The sequence below is a fragment of the Etheostoma cragini genome, chromosome 10 (genome assembly GCF_013103735.1).
Source record: "Etheostoma cragini isolate CJK2018 chromosome 10, CSU_Ecrag_1.0, whole genome shotgun sequence".
In the NCBI taxonomy this organism is placed as follows: Eukaryota; Metazoa; Chordata; class Actinopteri; order Perciformes; family Percidae; genus Etheostoma; species Etheostoma cragini.
The window spans coordinates 26,769,823-26,792,449 of record NC_048416.1 but is presented as its reverse complement, the minus strand read 5'-3'; the positions used below and the strand labels follow the sequence as shown (position 1 = coordinate 26,792,449).

At 38.8% G+C, this 22,627-nt stretch overlaps 1 protein-coding gene and 1 long non-coding RNA gene across 4 annotated transcripts in view; one reads left to right on the top strand and one right to left on the bottom strand.

The window, feature by feature from the left end:
* The window catches only part of LOC117951319, a 17,340-nt gene extending 12,015 nt beyond the window's left edge, over nt 1–5,325 (top strand). Inside the window, exons 2-3 of the long non-coding RNA XR_004658141.1 lie at nt 3,852–3,855; nt 5,313–5,325. This is a non-coding gene — a long non-coding RNA (uncharacterized LOC117951319). The remainder of the gene's footprint in view (nt 1–3,851; nt 3,856–5,312) is intronic.
* arhgef37 (Rho guanine nucleotide exchange factor (GEF) 37) overlaps nt 1–22,354 on the bottom strand; it is a 27,864-nt gene extending 5,510 nt beyond the window's left edge. Inside the window, exons 1-15 of one of the 3 annotated variants that reach the window (XM_034882966.1) lie at nt 22,169–22,354; nt 21,485–21,586; nt 17,975–18,176; nt 17,514–17,628; nt 13,458–13,981; nt 10,888–11,017; nt 9,359–9,506; nt 8,745–8,944; nt 8,120–8,250; nt 6,323–6,427; nt 4,809–4,922; nt 3,379–3,548; nt 2,806–2,953; nt 2,537–2,665; nt 513–708 (exon numbers count right to left, since the gene is read on the bottom strand). In XM_034882966.1, coding sequence (XP_034738857.1) covers nt 513–708; nt 2,537–2,665; nt 2,806–2,953; nt 3,379–3,548; nt 4,809–4,922; nt 6,323–6,427; nt 8,120–8,250; nt 8,745–8,944; nt 9,359–9,506; nt 10,888–11,017; nt 13,458–13,970 — 1,984 coding nt within the window. In that variant the 5' untranslated portion in view covers nt 13,971–13,981; nt 17,514–17,628; nt 17,975–18,176; nt 21,485–21,586; nt 22,169–22,354. Of the gene's footprint in view, nt 1–512; nt 709–2,536; nt 2,666–2,805; nt 2,954–3,378; nt 3,549–4,808; nt 4,923–6,322; nt 6,428–8,119; nt 8,251–8,744; nt 8,945–9,358; nt 9,507–10,887; nt 11,018–13,457; nt 13,982–17,513; nt 17,629–17,974; nt 18,177–19,471; nt 19,543–21,484; nt 21,587–22,168 lie in introns of those variants that run through there. The other 2 variants (XM_034882967.1, XM_034882968.1) reach the window with 2 other exon arrangements.
* Between the last annotated feature and the right edge of the window lie 273 nt (nt 22,355–22,627).

The window sequence follows — 22,627 nt, the reverse complement described above, 5'->3', positions numbered from 1 at the left end:
ATATATATATATATATATATATATATATATGCACACACACACAAATTCTACTGGGCCTGTTTGAGTGCTGGTTATTTGCAATAATGCCAAACACCCACAAGGTGGAGCCAAAAAGCTGCCTTTATGAAACTGAAACCCAATGTTTCAGTTGCAATAAGGCAATTCAAAGTGCTTTAAACAAAACACTAAAGAGCAGTTGCAAACAATAAAATATATAAAAACTGATCAAATATGAGATAATAGGAAGCTAGTATTGGACAATGAATAAGCCGTTGCTCTATAAACATAATCCAACCGTAATCCTTGCTGTTCTCCGAACGGCCGGTCCCACCTCCTTACTTTTTAATTCTCTTTATATGAAAGTTTTAATTTTCAACAATGTAACTTCAGTAACAATTCAAAATATAAAAACTATTCTAGTAGATAAAATATGAGAGTAAAAGTTACAGTGCAGTATAAGAAAAAAAGTTCATGATGTTGGCTTTCTGCTTGGAGCGGCCCGTGGATCTTACCTCCTGCGTCGACCAGCCATCTTCGTTTGTCCCCGCGGCTGTCAGCCTCACTGATAATGGCCACAAGCTCGCCTCTGGCCAGGTTCAGGTCCAGGTCCCGGCTGCCCACCACCGTCCCCATCACCTGGTAGATTTTACCAGAACCGTGCTTATCTGTTAGCTGCTTCAGACGACGCTGAGAGGAGGGACTCAGAGGCTGGCACAAGAAAACAGAGGCAGAAGAGAATGTAGAGGAAAATAAAACATAATTTGTCCTGGCAAAGGTGAGAAGAGCAAGATAGGCCTGACGTATGTTAAAGTATTGTTTTACTAGAAAAGGGATTATCCTTAGTTTCTAACTGAATGAAAAAATTATATTTCTCGAAATGAGTTTGGCAAAAGCATTAAACCCATCACTGAATATGTGAACATACTGAGAAGTGATTAGAAAGTTGAAGAACAACAACAAGAATATTCAAAATCTTGACTGTTGACAGATTTTTAGTTACGCATTAAACTGTAAAGCTGCAGATATGAATCACTGTGATACCTTGGAATATTCTTCAGTTTGTACATGTTTGACAGCGATGAGAAGTATCAGAGCACGTCTATGGAGAGCCTGTTCACTCCCTATTAAGCCCCATTGTACCAAATTTGGTTGCATTCTACCAGAGGTAAAGTGCAAAATGAATGGGACTCTATGGAACTAGACAGCTACTTTTGTCTCTTTTGCCTGATTGTCATTGAGAAAACTCAGATTTGATTGTAGTTTGGGCAAGTTCAACATGGATTATAGGTAGAAAGTTAAGTACTTATGTCCTTTTTATTTCTTACAGGTTGGGTCGTTGATGCCTATAACACAATAGCATTCTGCTAATAAATGCTGATTGGTCAGTGAAGGGCTGATTATGACCAGAGATCCCACTTGACGTCATCCGATGCGGAACCAGAATGTCAGAGTGAGTGCCATATAGTGGAACCAGAGTGGAACTACAACCAGTTCAGAAGCCAGAAGTATTGAGAGAATGAATCTTCTCCCCTTATTAGAAATTTCCTGGCACTATTAAATACTCACCTGTCAGAAAGTGTTTTAAATCTACTCTAAGGATATTAATAGCAAAAAATGACGTGACTGTGCAACCCGCTTATCAGCCAGGTATTTATGCAGGTTGCCTGGCAGGTTTAAGGAATGTGATCCTGTTTAAAACAACTAACCGGCATTACAAGCAGCACAACATACTGTAAAGAAAGGGAATTTGTTGATGACTACAAGAAACCAAAGGCATGACTATGACATAATCACATGAAAAAAAACAAATTCTCAATTGTTGTCCTCTCGTCAAATATAACACCGCTGCTATTCTAGAACAGTAGGAACCTACAAGGATCGTATTTGGTCATCACCTGACGTGTTGCACAATGGTCAAAAGTGACCTAAAATGAAAAGTCTGAGCATCAGTGTCACATTTTTATGACAATCCTTCTTATAGATGCCGAGATATTCCACTCCAGATCAAAGTTAAACATTAAACAGAGTTCAATTTAATGCTTTAAAAAAAATAAAAAAATAATGTGTTTATGTTGTTCTAACATAAAAAGATCCATAAAGTAATGCTAGCACGGTTGAAGATCCTTAACGGCAGTGTCTATTGTTGAGTAACATGCTTGTCCTTTGCCTCCAGTGACATCTTTCTACTTTGAAACATGTAGTGTCTTGTACTGTACATGTTTTGCACCAAATGTGTTAATGTCATTCAAGCAACTCAAATTCCTTGCCCTTGTGCACCTGTTGTAGTCTGTAAAAAAGTCGGTAGTCTGAGGTCAGAAATCCAATGTTGTGCTGACTGTTGTCCTAATGACATCTGTGTTTCACGGTCTGTTGATAACCATATCAGTCTGTCTTTGACTTATACATCTAGGCCTTAAAATGGTTAACAAGTAAATAACAGATAAACACATAAGTTATTTACCATTATTCTTGGTCAACAACCCCACAAAGCACACTGTGACACAACAAGTACTTAGCTCCATCATTCTGTACCCACCTGGATGGCAGGCGCATTAAGTGTGTCCTCTACACTTTGACACAAAGCCTCCAGTCTTCCCGCACCTTCCAGCACTGCACACTCTGCCCACTTCCAGAATGCACTGGGATTGAGGGAGCTGTGAGGCAGCTAGAAGAAGAAATTAATGAATTTGAAAGCCATAATTTGTTAGCGTACTGGAAAAAAAAAAAGGTTGCCCAAGATCTTTATCTATTTTGATGCTTGATCTTATCATCTATGTAGAGAACACATCATACACATGAGATTACCTGTTGTGCAAAGCTCTGGAACAGTTGCTCCATATCTGAGGCGAGGTCTTTATGCAGACAGCTAAACGTGCCCAACATGCTCCAGATCATCTGCAGAGCAACTTCATTAAACCGAGGAAGCTCATTGAGGAGCAACGTGTTCATTGTCCTGTGCGGAGAGGAGATGAAAGGTTTGCGTTTCAGTTGAAGTTAGAGATTTAATTAACGTTTCTTTCATTAGACGACCTCACTCTCATCTTAACATCACTTCCAAAGGGTCTAATCATACTGGTCTCACATTACAAGACCTTTCTCCGCAGCGCTGTGGAGGAAGGCCGTCCCACAACGATAGGGGTAAAACATCCTCTGGTTTATTGGCATTTTTTTAAACCAATCGCAATCCTCTAAGGCGACGCTAAGCGCTGGACGCAGGGTTCACCTAGGGAGGCGAGCGCTGGAATTCAAATGGCTGTTGAGTCTGTGATGACAATTTTACTCAAAAATAAAAGAGTTGAATACAATTTGATTGTCGGTTCTAGCTCGGCGGATGTTTCCCGAATAAACTGGACTTCCACAGTCCAGCCCTCTCTCTACCTGTATGTGTTGGCCACCGCGTGTTCCTCGTAGCTCAGAGTGGATTTGGCTTCTATCAGTTCATAGTCAAGCAGCTTGTCCAGCCTTTTTCTGATCAGGTTCCTCGGGCCCACCAGGAGGTCACGGAGCGCACACAGTGGCTTGTGGATTAACATCCTCATCCTCTTCTCCTACATAGAGGTAAAGATGATGCTCATCATCAGACAAATGCTGTGCTGGTTAATGCATCAATCATTTTAGACAATGGTAGGGTCCATTGTGCTTACTTTTGATACTAATGTGTACTTTTTTTTTCTAAGTCTAATTTATAATGCAGCAAATGTATTTGTAGTTCAGTATTTATGTACTTTGGTATTTTATTTAAGTTTTACTAAGTTAAGCAAAGGATTTGATTACAGTGGTGGAAGAATGATTTAGATCCTTAACTTTAAGTACTATACCACACTGTAAAAATACTCTCTTACAAGTAAAAGTCCTGTATTGAAAATGATATTTTAAAAGGACAATTCCGGCGCAAAAATAAACCTAGGGATTAACAAACACATGGGTAACGAGTCGACTGTTCTCTGCTAATCGAATGTGACCTGTTTTACCGCAAACCCCTAATTAGCTTTTAACGCTAGACGTCGGGGCACGCAAAAGTCAAAAAAGAAATCTCTATTTCTCTACCACTAACAAGGCTCAAAATAACACCACACTTCCACTTCTACATGTAAACCGAAACATGGGGAACTTTTAAGTGTACAGACAGTTTATTAAATAGAGACAGGCAGGCAGTATCTTGGGAAAACAGTCATGACCAGAACGCTGTGTAACCAGTTTGTCGTTCAACTGGTCATGAATGTTTCCCGAAGATGGCGCCTGGCTCTATAGGTGAACGGTACGGTCTTTATAAACTATCCTTTTAATAAACCGTCTGCACACTTACAAAGTGCGGTAAAACAGGTCACATTGATTAGCATGAAAACACATCCCAGAGAAGGGTTGACTAACACCTAGGTTCATTTTGCACCGGAATTGTCATTTAAATAAAAGTATGTATGTATCATAGGGAAAATGTACCTAAAGTATTAAAAGCAAAAATACTCAATGCCAAAAAATCCTCACATTTTAGAAACTGAAAGTGTTTAATGGTCTAGTCATTTCAGTTGGATTTGTTGGCCTATATATTGTTGGGTAGTTTAATTTCCAATAAAATAAAACAACAAAATTAACTAAAGCGGTCAGATGAATGAAGTGGAGTAAACAACATTTCTCTCTGAGATGTGGCGGAGTAGAAGTAGAAAGTGGCATGAAAAGAAAAGACTCAAGTAAAGTACAAGTACTTCACAGTTGTACTTAAGTATAGTACTTGAGTAAATGTACTTCGTTACATTCCACCACTGTTTGATTATTACAGGTATCTACATGAGAACGTCAGGTAGACTCACAAATGTAGGAAGAATCCACTGTCTGAGAGCAGTGGTGATCTCCTTGTAGCAGATAGGAGCTTTCTCTCCATCCATATCTAAATCAAACTCCTCTGTTTTGCAGGCCAGGAATCCCTGAAAAACCAATGAAGAAGAAGAAGCCATGAAAACCTGCCTGACATTGGCTAGGCTTATGTAAAAAAAAACTGAAACGGTTGTAGGACTACTGAATTTGCCAATGTCTGCTTTTTATGTGTTTTTTTATGTTCAGGTTGCTATTTCCAAATTAGAAGTTGTTAAAGAAATGTTGCTTTGTTGATATACCAGAAAATTATCTCAGCAAGAGGACAACTTGCATAGCCTGGTGAAAATAACTGGCCTTCTATGTCTAGGAATCTATGAAAAGGAAAGAGGATACAGTGCTGATCTTTGTTGATTTGGAATAGAAAGAGGAAAAGACACGTTTCCACCCGGGATAATTTTAGAGTGAAACGGTACACAGAAACCCATGTGTTTTAACCTCAGGGACGTCAGGGGCCTCTGAGTTTAAACAGTGTGACTCAGAAACACATGGCAGCATGTTCAAAAATACATATCTAGTTATGTTCCACTTATTCCACTTCACTGCATATAAGTCACTAGTTCAAGTCTGTGGATGGGCTGGTGCAACCTGAAATAATAATAAGTACTCTCTTAACCCTTCATTTAAGACATACAGGTGTTCTTAAGCAAGAGACTCCACCCCCAAACGTGTTGGTTAATATACTCACATTGAATATGTGGAATTGAATTAGTACGAAGGGACCAATGCAAATTATTGTTGCCCAAACCATGAGCCCAAAACATCCAAGGTATGATTTCCCCTCCCATGTGCCATAGATTTGATATACTCACTAAATATAGATAACATACGCCGTAACCAAGTACTCATCTGATACCAGTGTGTCATATGTTTTACTATGTTTGAAAAGCTGTTTACTACCATCCCTGTATGGATGTGATTGTTGTTCGGCCTGGCTTGGGTTAAACTTTTTGTGAAACATGAACAAACACAAAAAGCGAATGCCACATAACTAACTATTATTATCCTCCACTTTGACAGTCTGTCAGTCATGGAAAAAGAACAAATAAAGCTACAATAATCAGTGCTAAATTAAGTGGTATCATATCGATGTGTGGACTCCAGATCATTCCGATACCAAAACCAGGATTTTATGCGGTTTTGGAGGTTTTTCTGATACTGGTATTGCTGGGTGTACTGGAATATCTCTAATTAAATGTGGTAAACATTCAAAATTATATTTCCTGAATCCCTAGAACAGGATGCTCAAATCAGAATTACCAAAAGTCTTATTTTACCTGAGAAAAGTTTATTAAAATTTGAGGTACCAAATTGGTCTGAAAGGTCTCAGCATGGAAAACAAGACAAAGCAAAGAAAAAATAAGCAGAGAATATGTTCACTATCAGGTGAAAAGCTTCGGTCAACAGCAGAATGTTGCACATAATAAGATCCATTAGAAGAAATGCAGCCTACCTGTAGGTGGTGCAGGTACGTCTCCACGTTCTCAAGGAGCTCAAGGATCCCATGCTCCAGAACATGAAAGAAACCTTCCAGGGCGTCAAACTCCTCATCCACCAGCTGGAGACACACAAGGAGACATACATTTTTCGTAAAATTAAACAAAAAGTGCTGTATTGCCCTGTATTTTTTAGAATTTAAAAAGTCATGGGGCTTGATTTGCGAGCAGGAAACAGAAGATCGCATTTGACTCTTTTCTAAGCTCTGTAATTGTGATCAGTTCTCTTCCGTTGCCTTCATCTTTTTTTCTTTTTTTTACTATGTAGAACACATTAAGGGCAGTATGACTGGCCTTACTAATGCATACTATTGGCTGCTTGTGATTTTAATTGTCCAAAGAAGCATATTTTGTATATGCGTCAAATCCCTAATCATGAAAGTGTCAGTTAAACGCTCAAAATATATTATAGTATATTATATATAGTTAATTGTGTGAATAGGAAATATTTACTGCATGCTTTTTATTTGCTTTGGTTGCAAGATTTTTTTCTCTAGCTGCTGGACCAACACCTGTGGAATATTGCTATACTTTAGGAACCTATGACTTCAAACAATCACTAGGGGTGTTGAAATGAATCCTTGCATCGCGATGCGGATGATTCTGCATTGATGCAGCGACAGATCAAAATTACTGCCCAATGATGTTACTTTGATTTTACGGGCGCTGCTTTTTTTGTTTTTGCCTTTTGTCTGTTGCGTTCAGACGTTGCTATATTCAGGAAGTGTCTTTTTTTTTTTTTTAGGAGCAAATGCAATAAAAAGGGGAGTTTTATATACATGTATATCTGACTGCAAGAATTTGTTGATAAAATATATTATGTTGAGGAGGTGATGCATCATTAAATTGAATCAAATTGTTGACAGGATAAATCGGAATCAAATTGAATTATGACACCGGTGAAGATTCACAACCCTACCAAATACTGCTTTGTGTGGTATGCAACATTATTACATTGGTGTGTTTTGTCTACATGGATTCTAGACACATGACTCCCTCTTTGTCTGAGCTATACTTTCTTTTCTTTCTTTTTATGTTACTTATTTCTAGTAATACACACATTTGCAAGGTGCTACTAGTCTATTCTGTCTAAGGCTGTGGCTGCACTTGTTTTACATATAGCAAATAACTTTAAATGACAGGGGACATCACAGATAATTAAAATTAATTAAGATTAATAAAAAGTGTGATTCCTATATATTCTAAATATATGCAATGCAGCTGCAACCTACATAATGTATGCAGAATGTAAAAAGATCAATAGTTGCTCTTAACATCTTGAGAGCAACTATTCAAAATTAAGCCACAGGTGACATGTGAGGATGCTCATGGATGTGAACCCTTTTTTTTCCTTTTATCAGACCTTATCTGTGGACAGATAAGTGTAACTTAAAAGCAAAGTCTAGCACGCCAAAGCAAACAGCATGTTCATAACAGGTCATATCATGTTTTGTCTGCAGGTAAAACACTGATTAATCATTAACCACTCTATTTCAGCTAGAGGCAGAGTGTCTGCTGGAAGATCATATATGACTCAGAGGCCTTAGTAGTTATCTTAGTATAAGAACCCTGAAACATAACTGCAACGCGTTGCTTCTCTAATTTCTAAAGTGTCTAACTTCAAACAAGGGACAGTAATCGGCCAGGGTTAGTTATAGAAAAGGCATCCTGGAGATGGCAAGGGTTTTCCGTTGATCCAAAACCCTTCAGCAGGGTGTTATTTAACCTAGGGCCATTAAACACTTCAATCCTACCTTAGATGCTATTCCAGTCTCATGTTTGATGAGCTGGCTGAACCTCGCTGTCTTCTTTGCGATGCTGTGGGTGGTGAGGCGGTTGATCTTGTCCTTTATCGTCAGGGTTTCTGTCTTCTTGTATTTGTCAGCTACAAACATATAGCATATGGGACAGTCAATCTGGCGTAGTAGAGTCAACTTAATTGTCAAATATTTCCAAATATGTGACAGACAAACAGAAGAATCTAAAATACAAAATATAAATAGTAAAATCAATACACTGTAAATAGTGCAAAAGTAAAGCAAAACCACAAAAAAAAAGTGTTCCCGAGAGGCAGTACCAGTCCTCCCATTAAAATGGGACTCTGAAAAGGAATTCAATGTGTTGAATGTTTTTCAACCCATGTAGCTTTCTACAGTAGGCAGTACTCCCCTTTCTCTACCTGTTGTGCTACTGTAAATAGGCAACTGAATCGTTGACTGTAGATGCATCAGTGCATCTTTGACTCTAGATGTATCTGTGCATCTTTGACTTTAGCACTAATTGGATCACAAAGGATGGTACCATAAAAGGGAAATTTATATTATATGTTATCAGCTTTTATGATATTAGTGAACTAGTGAACTAGTGAACCGGGCTCACCAACTTCTCTGAAGCGTTTGTACTCATTGATGCGACAGTTCAAGGCGATGGAGGTGTGAGCGGTCTGCTCCAGCAGGCCATACGCTGGGTGCGTTCGTTCAGTGTGTTTTTGGATGGTCTGCAGGAGGAGGGGGTAGCGGGCGATTCGCTGCACCGGCATCACCAAGAAGAAACTCAGAGAGGTGGCGTTTACTTCAGGCCTGGAGAGATGAACGGTTCAACCATTTTGTGTTAGGTTTTTTGTTTATCCAGTATTCATTTTATGTTGTAGTGTGAAGAGATTTCTCTCTTCACGTTCAAGATGGCTCAAGAGATGACACGGGACACCAAGCTACTTTGTACACATAGTGTGTGAGTGTGTGTGTCAGTCCTAACCGTTTGGGCCTTCATCCTTGTGCTTTAGTGAGATACATGTTTCAACAAAAAGAACATCCTGTGAAATGCTTGCATAAGCTTTTATGAGAACAAAGTGTGACAATCACCCCTATATTGCTACACAGCCAAGCGGTTGAATATAGTTGAATATAGTACATCGAATATATCTTATAACATGTAGGCAATATAAAAAAAGAGTTGGTCCCAGTGTAAAACAACAGAAAATGATAGAATCTTACGCTGAGGCCTTGATAACTCTGACAATCTCGTTCCAGAGTGCCTCCTTCTGTTTGTAGCTGTTCTCCACCACTGTAATGTTGGTGTAGTTGGCCAGGTATTCCTTATAGGCGGCCTCAATGTCTGAAGACAGGCTGAGGAACGAATCACCTGTCAGGGAGGTAAAAATGTATTTACCAACTTAATTTACTCATGCTTTTTAGCATGTGCAAATACAGTACGCATGGCAGACATTTACAGGTACGCAATTTTAACAATAAACTGGAGTTTTGCATTAAATTGGAGATGCACCAATCACCACATCCACAGTCCTTTGCCCAGACTGTTAATGTGTTGTGTGAACTCATTTAAATTCTCACATGAATGTGAAAACCACCTCTGACAACAAGACATGGGAATATTTTACTTGTTTCCTGTCAACAAGTGTGATCAAAGTAATTGGTCTAAGAAGAGAAAACCATTGTTAACACCAGCAACAATCTTACCACTTCCTGTTGAAAGGCTGAAAATCCAATAAGGCCAATAAGCATGCAGCATGCTTCTAGCAAGATCTATTCATTGCAGCTGATTGGTCTACATTATTACGTTGCTTTAACGTGTAATGTTTTAAATTACTTTTGTTTTATAAAATTGATATCAAAAAAGTATTGTTTAAGAGCTGGTAGTCTCATAGTGGCAGACCCTCCTCCAAAGCGTGCTGGAGAGGAGTCTGGCTACTCCACATGGCATTCTGGGATGGGAGGAAAACGTGCCATAGTTAATCAGCATTTCTTTTAACTAATCACAATCGTCTTGGCCGGTGCTAAGCACCGGAGAAAAGCCGCCGTGCTTCTGCAAAGTAGGCTCGGAAGGAACTTGTTTGGGTGGAAGATGTGAAAGTTTAAAAAGTTGTTTTAGTCGTGCAACAGAAAACTCGGATTGGACAGATAGTTTAGCTAGCTGTCCGGATTTGCCCTATAGAGATCTGAGGAGAAGTTAACCATAGTCCTCAGAAATTCACCGAAGTTTAAAATGCCAACACAAAGAAAGCCCAAGGCAACGGATATCCGGCCTAAATGAGTGAAATGTGGCAAATTTCCAGGCGGCAACTAAACAATCCTGGAAGTGGATCGCAAGGATATAGACTATGAGAAGTCACGATATCGGTACCACACTCTAAGAAATATTTGTGTATGAACATGCGTTTGACTGTATATTTTAACAGAAATTGTCCTTAGAATGTGATTCACAGTTGTTTTTAATTATTTACATTTTGATTTGCAAAACCTTTCTGACGTTTCTTTCTGTTTTCAACGGTTACAGAAGTTCACTGATTGAGCTGCTGTCTATAAGAGAATTTGATACAACAGGCCTAACAATGTTCTGTATTTTAACTTTAGCTGTTTTTGTTACAGGGCAAAGTCAAAGTATCCAACATTTTACCCAGCCCTAAGCTCATGTTATGGCAAAAGAAGTATCAAAGACAACCTGAATCATGCTGAGGAAACGATGTGAGAAACAGAATGGGAGAAAGTTAAGTTATATCCCTTACAGAGTGTCTTCAGGAAGAGGGGGTCTCCAGGCTCCACCTGTTTCTGGTCCAGCAGGCTGAGGAGGCGACTTGACACGTCAATCACATCCTCGATGTAGAGAAACATGCTGTCCAGGTTGGCTGGAGGAGGCTGCGGCGGGCAGGTGGACAGAGAGACACAATAATTCATTTCCTGAGCCGAGATTCTATTTAAATATGTAATGACATGCAGATGAGACATAATCATTTAACCTAATGACCTAATTACCTTACTAAGTCAACTCCAAGTAGATGTACTAGAATGAACGATCATCATACAAACTGCTATAATTAATATGACTCTCTCTCCATATCTGTATATCTGTGTCAGTGTCTCTGTGTCCCAAATGGCCGCCCACCAAGAGCCAGGGCCTGTCCGAGGTTTCTGCCTGTAAAAAGGAAGTTTTTCCTCGGCACTATAAGACCAAATTTTTTATGTATAATGTACTGAGATAAGTCCTGTTGGGATTCTATAAATAAAAATGAATTGAAATTGTTGAGTTTCTATTTTAATCATTTTCTTTACTTCCCCCCAAATATTAACCACAATCCTTAGCCTTTCCACTGTTCTGTTCTGTTTTTGTGGAACTAAAAGAACAAGGATTAACATGTTAAAAGGGACAACACTTCTTTCCAACATCCTGAGATTTTTCAAGGCGAATACAAAACCTGAGCCTATATAAATATAACATATTTTACAAATTACAAATTACATTCAAGCACCTGAATGGCACAAACAATGTTGATGGCTCCAATAAAAAGCTCAATAGCTCAAAAGGTATTTCAGTTTATATACTGTATGTTACTTACCTACTCAAAACAGAAAATTTAAATAAGTGTGGAATGGCAAAGAAAACACAAGTGATTTAGGCCATATAAAACAACTGTGACGACCACATAGCATATAGTGTAGCATCATGTCCTTCCAGAAGAGCGGTTTCTGTGTTATAACAATTGTAGAGTTTATAAATGTACATGTATAAATGAAATGACTATCTTGTGCATCATATGCATGCGTGTCTGCTCTCCTACAAGAAAAATGCTAACACATAGCTGATAAAGAACCCTTTGGTTTGCCTCCATTCTATTCTAATGAGAGAACAGTGGACACTGCTGGGAGACTCAACAATCTGCACAGAAAACAAATGAGCAACTTTCCTTTCTCACAATGGCCCCATTCATTCCCATATTTATCCGTTTTCTCTATCTAGCTGTTCTCCACTGTGCTGCTTCCCTCAGTCTTTCTCCTGCTGTCCTTCCTCCATCCATCATATTCCTTTAACCATATTTTCAATTTCCTGTCCAACTGTGTCTCTAATTAATTTCCACAAATTCACATTCACATGTCTCTTAATTTTACATTGGACGAGGATCCACAATACCGACCAATCTATTTTTTGAATATCTATCTCATCAACTGTTCCTCTATTCACCAGTTAATCTCCTTCCCTTAACAGGTCATCAGCCCATAATTTAGCCCCTTCACTGCTCCTTTTTAATTTTGTATTCATTTCATTATCTACCCACTCATCTACCGTTCCCTCGGTGTGTTATCATTTTTACGCGCATTCACACAGCCTCATTTCATTACCGTGCCAATAATAAATGATTATTTAGCAGTAACAAGCAATACCTCAGACATAATAAAAACCGCAGCATCCGCGTTACAGTTGTTCTGGAAGTTGCAGTGCCAATTCAACATGTGGTGATTACATTTTAATTAAAAAGGCACAATCAAAGGGTTGTCCCAGAGTACAAATTCTAAACCCAGAACTAAACATGCTCTAAAATTGGAGTAAGCTTCAAGAAACAAATCCAAGGCACTCATCTCCAGAAAAAATGTAAAATGCTTTTGCTCCAATGCCAAATATATTGTTTGATATATATCTTTGTACAGGGGCTTAGAGCCTCTTTCTAAGCAAAATCATACAACTTTTTTTCTTTATAGTTCTGTGTACTATACAACCTGTACAAGAAGAAGTACCAAATGCACCTGTTTGGGATCATGTGGTTGTGGATGATAGGGTCAGTTCCCTCATGTGATTTATATTGTAAATGTAGATTTTCCCTTGAATCATTTCTTTTTATTTTCATTCTTTTTTAACCATGATTCACCTAAACATTTTATGTTTGTACGGTACTGCAGAGGACAACTACATCATATCTGTTTTCTAGCAAAACAAACCGAAAGCAGAAAATGCCGAACATCCATGTGATGCACTTCTTCACATATAAAATAAATGTCAGACTGGCTGAATGTCATGTAATGTGCTTTCTTCTTAGAAAACTATCAGCTGTTGGAAATGTATCATGATATATCATCTCAAAAGGTGTATAATTCAACGTTTGTTTTTATTAAAGAAGGAAAAGACAATCGCAATACTCAGTGCTATCCAATCGCAATACTTCTTGAATCGCAATGAATGATCGCAATGCAAATCAAATCGGCATCCATGTATCGTCACAGAATCAAAATGGGGACGAAAGCGTATTGTCCCAGCCCTAGCTACATAATGCTATGAACAGTTAATTTATACCTCACTGATTTATACCTGTAGTTTCTGGAGGTTGCTTTTGATGGTCACGGTGCTAATTTCCAGCAGTCGAATGTAATTCCTCTCCGACTGGACCAGCTCCTCGATGGCCAGCATCTGTCTCTGGGCTTCCCTCTCTTTAGCTGCCGCTTCCTCCTCTACAGACTTCTTTTTGGCCTCTTCTGCATCCTCAGCCAACCTCTCCTCTGATATTGAGCTGTCCTCTGAGAAACTATCCTGTGAGGAGAGTCTGACATTTGTTTCCCGAATGAAAGTATTTGTGTCCAAAAGTTCCGAGGTCTCGGCAGGCGCCTCCACAAACACCGACGCATTCAACTCCTCCTCTGTGCTGAAAGTCTCTTCCCCAAACTCATCTGTGTCCGCGGTGTCATCCTCCGTCTCCCGGAACTTCTCTTTCATTACATCTTTCTTGGAGAGCTTCTCTAAAGCTCCGTGGGGAGACAGATTAGATGAATCCGGTTTAGGGAAAGGTAGTGTGAAGGAGGGCTGAAGCCTCCTGGGCACCTCCATGTTCCAGATCACTGTCAAAGCAAAGCAAACACGGTTTAGGCCAGTTGTTTCCATGTTTTGTGGAATCATTTATTATTATTATTTTTAATTCATAAATGATTCTGATAAATGAATGTTAAAAAGAATAAAAAATTTAAAAAAATGTCAGCTGTTATAAATGCTGGTACCAGTGGATCGGGAAATGCCTAATATCGAGCTCTATCTCCCTCCATTATTGATTCTCTGAGCTATCTGTGTGATAACATTTTCCTGGAATTGTATTTTGTACAATTTCATGTGACACATCAAATAATTGATGTATTAAGTGCAACAGCTGCATGGTATCAAATGTACTCATCCCAGTGTGAACCAGATGGACAACCAGATGTCAATTGTCCTGGATGACAAGGAAGGACACTCTAGACTTCACAATCATACGTTTTATTGCATTTTCAAGAAATAAAGTATACGTTACAAGACCTAAGTTGCCTAATTGTGGTTAATAGATGGCTGCTATTTGGAAAGATGCATCAGGCCAGTAAAACTTAAAAGGCAAAACATATTTGACGTCTTTTGTTGACTAAAACAACGTATGGACAATGGTGTGTTAAACTTCAAAAGCTCAATACAGGGGCAGTATGAAATAACCAGAAAAGACAACCAGCAACAGTCAGAGGAGAAGGATTTCTGCAAGGCTTAATTTTTTGTGAGTCCTCCCCTTGTGCGTTTCCTGTTTTAACACACATGTTGTCCAAAAAGTGCAAGCGACATGTCAGAAGTGACACATTTACATGAAAAGGTGAAAGTTTACTGATTGTAGAAGCATGAAACTAGTAGGGAACTGCCATGCTGTAGGAGACATTTAGTATTACATTAACAAGCTTTTCACTTTAAGGACCCATTTGTCTGCAATGAATGTACTCCCCATTTACATGGACAAAACCAACATGGATGTAGTATAAACATTTTTTTTTGTCATAAAACTAAATTTCAATTTTGTACCCTGTCTGTTGTTTATGGACCACAAAAGTGAAGTAAGAGTTTGGTGCTGGATATCTTCCACATGGAAATTCCTAGAATTTTCAAGGCAGCTAACACAACATTCCTAATTTTGATTTAAGGTTTTATCACTTGGAAGTGAATTATATAAATCACCTACTATCAAAATGAACTCCACAAACACTCAGACTGCCGCATTGCTGCATATGTGATGGTTTTGATTATATCAGGGGTGTCAAACTCATTTTAGTTCATGGGCCACAATCCCTTAATTTGATCTGATGTGGGCCAGACCAGTGAACCACTTCAGAAAGATCAAAACCTTATCTGCCAGTTTCTTGTCAGCTTGATGTTGGCAAACGCAAGTTGTTTCTTCTCCGAAAGCGTTCTAAGGCCATTGTAGGGGGGAAAATAATGTTACGGAGCTGGGAGAGAGGGGTAATATCTCGAGAAAAGAAAATCAGAATTTCTAAGATTAAAGTCGTAAATTTATGGAAAAAGAACTGGGATTTATTTAATGGCAATTAGTTGTTATAAAATTGCTCAATTCAACCGGTTTACGATTCTATTTTGAAATAATTGCAATTTTAAAAAATTGTAAAAATGTAATCACTTCTATTCTCATATAATTTTGCGAGCCGACTGCATCACAAACGCTACTACTTTTTTCTGTGAGTTTTAAACACACACTGTATTACAGGTTTTAAATCGCTCCCAAGTGCTGCCATGCTCTCCCTTCTCTTCATGGAAGACTCTATGTTTACAGGTTTGTGGTGATGTGCAATGGACTATAGGTGCAAAAAAAATAAAAAAATCTATACTGAAATAATCATTACTCTTCACGGGAAAAAGATTGTGTCAGAGAATTGTGATATTAACTCTAAGTTAAAAATTTTATATTTTTTCCCTGATTTGTGCAGGCCTAACAGGGATATTTTCTGAGATTTAAATTGGTAAATTTGGAATTAATTACATCATCCAGTGGGCCTGATTGAACCCTTTGGTGGGCAGGTTTTTATTGTTTACTTCACACAAACATGCAGAGAGGGAAGATGTATTGTCATGGACCCTCTGAGCTGGAACACCATGTGTTGACCCACTGGGAGGCTGGCAAGCTGCTTACAGAGCGACTAATGCTAACACCGCTGTGACAATTAGCCATTACATGGTTCCGCTAAACAGCCTTCTTTAAAGGATGGACTATAATGACAGTTTTATTTTTGAGGCAATGATTAAAGTCTGTGTGACCACATCAGCAACTTTGGCTCAGAGTTTCTTCCATGCATCATAGTCTGTAGGGTTGGGTGGTTTGACTCCTGGTACCAAAACAAAATCTTTGTGATACCTTACTATGAAAATGAAAAACATGTTTTTTTACATTACACTCTTCATACTTAGTGTCAGTGAGAGTTATTTTGGCACATTCAGTCTGTACCAAAATACTCATGGTTACATACAGCCCTAATAGTCTGATACTGTATATCTAAATGGAGTCCCTAAATTATGAACGGATGTGTTCTTGCAACAAATGTCACACAAACATTTTTGCAATAATTGCATTAATTTTAGCTATTGCACAGAGTGAATCTGACTAAAAGGTCAGCAAAAATATGTAATTGAAAAATGAATCACTTCATTTTTATCCATTTAATCGGTTTCTCAGTATTCCTTTGAGCTAGGTGTAGCAATAAACCGGCAGCTGTCTCACACAACAGCCCTGAACTCATCCATACAGTCATGAAGGTTATAAAGTTCTGTTTTTGCTTTTTGACCTGAGTGAAGCTTGTAGTTCTAGAGAGTGTTTGTCCCTCTATGGTCTTCTTTTTTATGTTATTATGTGCATGGCAACACTGGATAGCGCTGTATTTTCAGGTGTCCACCACTAACATCATTATTAAAATAGATTATCTGTTATCCTGTATTCTGATCCAATCCTACCTCACCAATTTATCTTTTCCCCCCAACAGAGGGTTAGGGGTTTAGCAGCATATGGTGACCCAGAGTTGGGTAACTAAAGCTGAGTGTCAAACCTTAATACTGCTTTTGGACTGGCAAAAAAACAATCTGCAGCAATAAACAAAACTAAACCAAAAGCTGGTATTGAATACCTGCTTGCTCAAATAGTTCCTTATTTGAATCAAAATGTTAATTGTTCTAAACTTATAGACAAAGTTCTTGACAGGCCACTTGTGTTTAGACATAATTTAACATTTCTAAAAAAGCTTGACTCTAAAAAATTTTTAAAGTTGCTTGTAGAAAACCCGTTTAGAACTCTAAAAGTAAAGTATTCAGAAGAGTATAATTTTGGTACATTTTCTAAAACCCAGGTATTATATTAGTGTTATCTATAACCTTTCTAAACCATTACGTTACAGCAATTATGGCACACAAACATACAGAAATACAAATGACTAAGTCACAACCTGACGCAAAAAAAAGAGCTCCAAGCTGAGACATCTGCTGCCTACAAGCAGAACCAAACCACAGCTAACTCCACTGTCCTGACAACAGTGGTGTGCAGTAGAGTCACAGAGAAGCATTTACATGAGATCAGGCTATCATTACCTTGTGTAAAATCCTTGATTCAGCTGTGGTGAACCTCGATCTCACCCCTCTCTCTCTGTCTTGTTGTGTTCTGTTCCAACTGAAGTAGAAATCTGTTGCAGAGGAGACGCTGCTGCTGCTGCATTAAAAACACACACACACATGCACAAGTGTAACTTTCCCCAGTGACTCACACACAGCAGGCTGCTGCTTGGCCTCATGTAGCAGGAGTGTGTGAGTGTTTATTCACAAGTGTGTGTGTTTGTGAGAGAGAAAAACAGTGTATACGTGTGTGAGGAAAAGGGGGATGGGAGTGGAAAGGACAGGGGGCAGTTATTTTGCAAAGGAAAAGGAGGGGAGGGGGAGAAAGGGGTGGCGAGCCGAGCCCCCCCCCCCCCCACACACACACACACAAGCACACACACACTGCTGAATAAGCTGAATGACTGCAGCAGCTGGTGGGAAGAGGAAGTGGCACTCACCCAGGCAAATGCTGATTGGCTCACTGTGTCTTCAGAGTGGAGTGAAGGACCAATCGGACGACGTCTAGATAGCTTTCATGAAACACTCCCCAGTCCAATGAAGACGGAGAGATGAAATGATTGAAGTTTTCCTCTCACAGGAAACAAAAGCCCTGTGGGACGTCCCATCCTCCTCCAATTGTAAAGGGATTGTTTGGATTTTCTGGTGGAGAAGGTAACAAAAAGGACTTAAAGCGCAAGTCTTTGGATTTTTTCAGCTGTAAATTAAAAATGTATGGTTGCAGTTCAATAAACAATTAAACAAAAAATTGGAGATTGCATTTCCACTGAGAAGCTACTAGTCATTACAAAAGGTATTCTAATGAAAAGTTAAGAGAACTTCGTATTTTGAGAGTCCAGAGCATAACCAGTCACTTTCAATCAATATTAAAGTTTCCCCTGAGGGAAGGAGGTATCCAGCTGTGCAAATATCTGATGTTAATTAGAGACACTTGTCGCATTACAATGGAGAAGAATTTTCCTGGTGGTCCAAAAAGCTTTTTTTTTTAAATGCATCTGAGAAAGACTAAGAACCAACAGCTACGCTACAGGCTGTACTTTAACACAGCTGTGCTTTTCCAGAAAATCAGCATACTGACATGCTCACAATGACAATGTTAATATCCTGATTGATTTTTACCACATTAACAGTATGTGTTTAGCATGTTATGCATCCTGACATTTGTTAATTAAATCAAAATCAAATTTGACAGGGCTGACGGGAATGTCTTTCGTTTTGCAGGTATTTGGACATGAAACTAAAGTTAAAATTCAACTACGGTTCTGAATCCTGGACCTAGCCAGAGTTTTTGGTCACTCGGAATCTTGCAAACCCATAGGCAGATTCTTTAGGAATGAGCTTGGGCTGACACGGACTTTAATACCTTGGCCAGGGTCAGACTCAAGTCTCGGGTGACTTTGTTAATATAAATACTCGACCTGCGCTCCTGAGTTCATTGAAGTTAAAAGTGTGGCCAGCAGCCTGGTAAAATCCTGTTTTTATAACATGCAGGTCAATTTAGTAATAGAGAGACATGCTTGTGATACCTGGTACCAAACTGAAAAAAATACATTCAAACAACAGTTGAATTTTCAAGGAGGTACTAGATTCTTCAGTGGATTTGGTTCCATAGCACGAGGTCAATACATCATCTCTCACGACACACAGAAAATCTGTTGTTTGATACATTGCAGACAAGAGACGTCGCTGCTAATCCAAAAAGTAACAGGGGGAGATGTAATACTGACAGAGGAGGCTGGATGCAATCCTAACTTCTTTCATTTTTACCTCTGCCATCTTCATTTAGACTTTATGCTGTTGTTTTTCATTCATTAATATGTCAACATAGGACTTGTCAAGGACAACTACTGAATGAATATTCAGATTTACAGACTTAGCATTTATAAGACTTTATTTATTATATTTTTTAATTCTTTACTATATTAATTCCCACTAACCTTTAGATGATTCAACAGAAAATTTGTTTCACAAAAACAATGAGGAACCAAACACATATACTCAAAAGACCATCTTAGTAGGAGCCCTGCCAGTAATGAACCTCTGAGACAATGGAGAGAGTCACTGCAGTCATGGAGGCAGCTGCTAATCTTTATCCAGTCGGTATGTCAGAATGGAATGCTGCAGCACAACTTATTTTTTTTTGTTGAATCAGCTGACTCATGATGATCTGATGACAACTTAAGGTGTGCTGCAGAAGAGCACGGCTAGTGCTAAGTGACAACACGCTTCAGGGAATTCTCAAGACCTGTCATTCTAAAAATGTCCTATTCCTAGAAAGCAGTGATTATACTTCTTCCAAGGCTGTAGAAAAGGGCTGACACTGTTATCTTTTTTGTTGTTGACATTACAGGCAGACCGTAATTACTATTGGCCAGTTTATTGTTATCTGTTTGTTAAACTCTGAAATATCAGGGTGTACAATACTTGCTTATCACGTGCGGTGCCAGTCGCCTGTTGGACTGGAGAGCTATTGAATTGGTAGTTAGATGGTGACTGATGTCTGGCGGTGGAAAGGGGATTTAAGAAGAGCAAGACGAAAGAAGAGTCAAAACTGGGTGGAGTGATGATGTAAGAAGGCTAAATGTAGAACCATGTTTTCTGTAATTGCAAGGTTGGTTCCCTTCCTAGCTCCTTTGCATGCCTATCTTCCCATAGCATTGTCAGAAATGAAGGGCAAAAATGCCCCAAAGAAGTTTCCATTTTAGTAATCTAACATACATGCGAACAAACAGCGCTATTAAAAATGCACCGATAATAGCAATAGTGGGCTTTTCATCGTGTAGGCACCAGGTGGTCATTACTGATTGCCTTTTAATCAGAGCTCATTTTACATTAAAACAGAAACTTTGTTCCCTAATAACTATTCAAAGTGCCCCTACAATTTTGTAAATGCCCTAACTTTTAAGACAGCGGAGGGAAAATTACTCCCCCAGATATTTGTATTTATTTCCTACACTGTATAAAGACAACATTTATCTTTGGTAAGGTGCTAAAAGGAAAATATAATATGACAGACATGTAAAACCTTTCTATCAGCTGGCAATGGTCCACCTTGGGACATCTGGGATACAAAATGGCCGCGATCTCTTTACTTTTCAAGTTCATAATCAATATGACCAGATTATTGCTTTTACATGCTCTTCTTGGACAACACTTCCAGAGGAACTTTGAACTGGAAGGCTGTTAATAACATCACTAAGAGCTCTCTGCTACAATAGCTGAGACAAGATACCATAGCTGTAAATGAAAGCAGTGATGATGTCCAAGTCTCAGTTTGCTGCATTACCCACAACGAGTGAAGAATTATTTTAGGATGACTGTGGGTGACAGCAGATTAAGGGTGCCAACCTAACTTTACTTTGCTGTCTTTAGTCTGAGCTATAGAGGTTTACATTGCACACTGTGCTGTACACTGTACTTTTCAACATGGATTAATAAGATGCGGGATTATTGGTATGTTGTTGACCTGACACCACACTGGGGAAAAGACATTGGCAGAGAGGAGTGTTAAATAAATAATAGTAAATGAAACGCAGCAAAATTACTATTTTGAGTTTATTCTGTGTGCTGGAAGACAAGCAACAAGTTACAGTGAGTACTTGTAAACACCCTTTCCTTAAATAAATATGTTGCAGAAGAAACAAATAAAGTAATTTGACGCTGAAAACTCACTTTGCTTGAAGTTACGCAAGAAATACAACTGAGTCAAGGAAAAGTCAACAAAACTGATGTATTTACAAACCGTTCATAAATTTAGAGGGGAAAAGAAACGTTTTACGTCTTCTACAGGGGAGTCAAAACAAATTTGTTGTTTGATTATGTCTTTAAATAAGAGCCCAATTGCTAAACTGTCAAGCCTGACAACTAATCGCATAGATTGAGCGGTGACTGTATGGACACATCCACAGACTGATGCCCAGAATAATGACAATAAGACATTAAAGTATTACCTCTGTGCATTAGGTTTCTTCTCTCAGTGTAGCTCCACTCTGGACAACAGAAGGAGGAGAAGAAAGCCCCATGGTAACCTTGGCATCCTAATCACTGGAGAACTGAAATATACAAATTCAGACAGACTAAAAATCATTGTGTTCATCATATCATTTCACCATGTGCCTGGTCTGAACAACAACCAGCTATTACACATGAGGCTTTACAGTTGGCCTAGATTTGGGAAAATGAAAATACATGACTACACACATCAAATGTATTTAATAGCATTTATAAGTACAGTGTTGACTGACTCTCTCACTCTCACACACACACACACACACACACACACACACACACACACACACCTTTCATTTCATATGTTAGCATATTTGAGGCAATACAATAAATGATACCAGCAAAACAACATTAGCTTGTTTTGGTTGTTATTATGAATGAGAGCTGATGTGGGAGGCAGAAACCAATGAAGACTACTCTATTTTTTAGGGTTTAAACATTTTCTTAACCCCCGCTTTCCTTTTCGACATGTCTGTTAGAGGACTTTTAACCAACAAAATCTCGTTAGCAAACTGCCGCAGAGCGGGATGAAAAGGCAAACCCTTCGTTGTGCAGTCTGTGTGCTGCCTTGTGTTTGGATAAAGACAGAAGAGAATATTGACGAAGAAATATAATAAAACGTTTACCTTTCTGTCACGGTGTCACGTATCACGTATTTAATCCCGTTGTAATGTCCTGAGCTCTCTCGGCGTTCCTAACAAACTCCCGTTTACCTGTTGTCATCATAGACAGACATGTCGGCAGCCTGTCAATCTTGCGACAATCGAGCACGACCTCCGGGGAATCTTCCATCAAAATAAAAGCCTTATGAAAAAAAAGGATCAAAAGCCATGTTAATTTCAGAGTAAAAGCCGAACACATTTTTGATGGTCAAAAAGAAGGGAGGTTAATCTATGGAGGGTTCTGATAAACAAAAATCAGAAGTGTTGTGTCGATACACCAATAACTGTAGCTATATGATGAATTATATTAGGGTTATCATCCTGTTATATGTGTATAAAGTGTGCCCCCTACAAATCTGATTAACTGAATGGATAACATGTATTTATATTGGGTTATTTTAATCGAGTTCACACATTTGACTA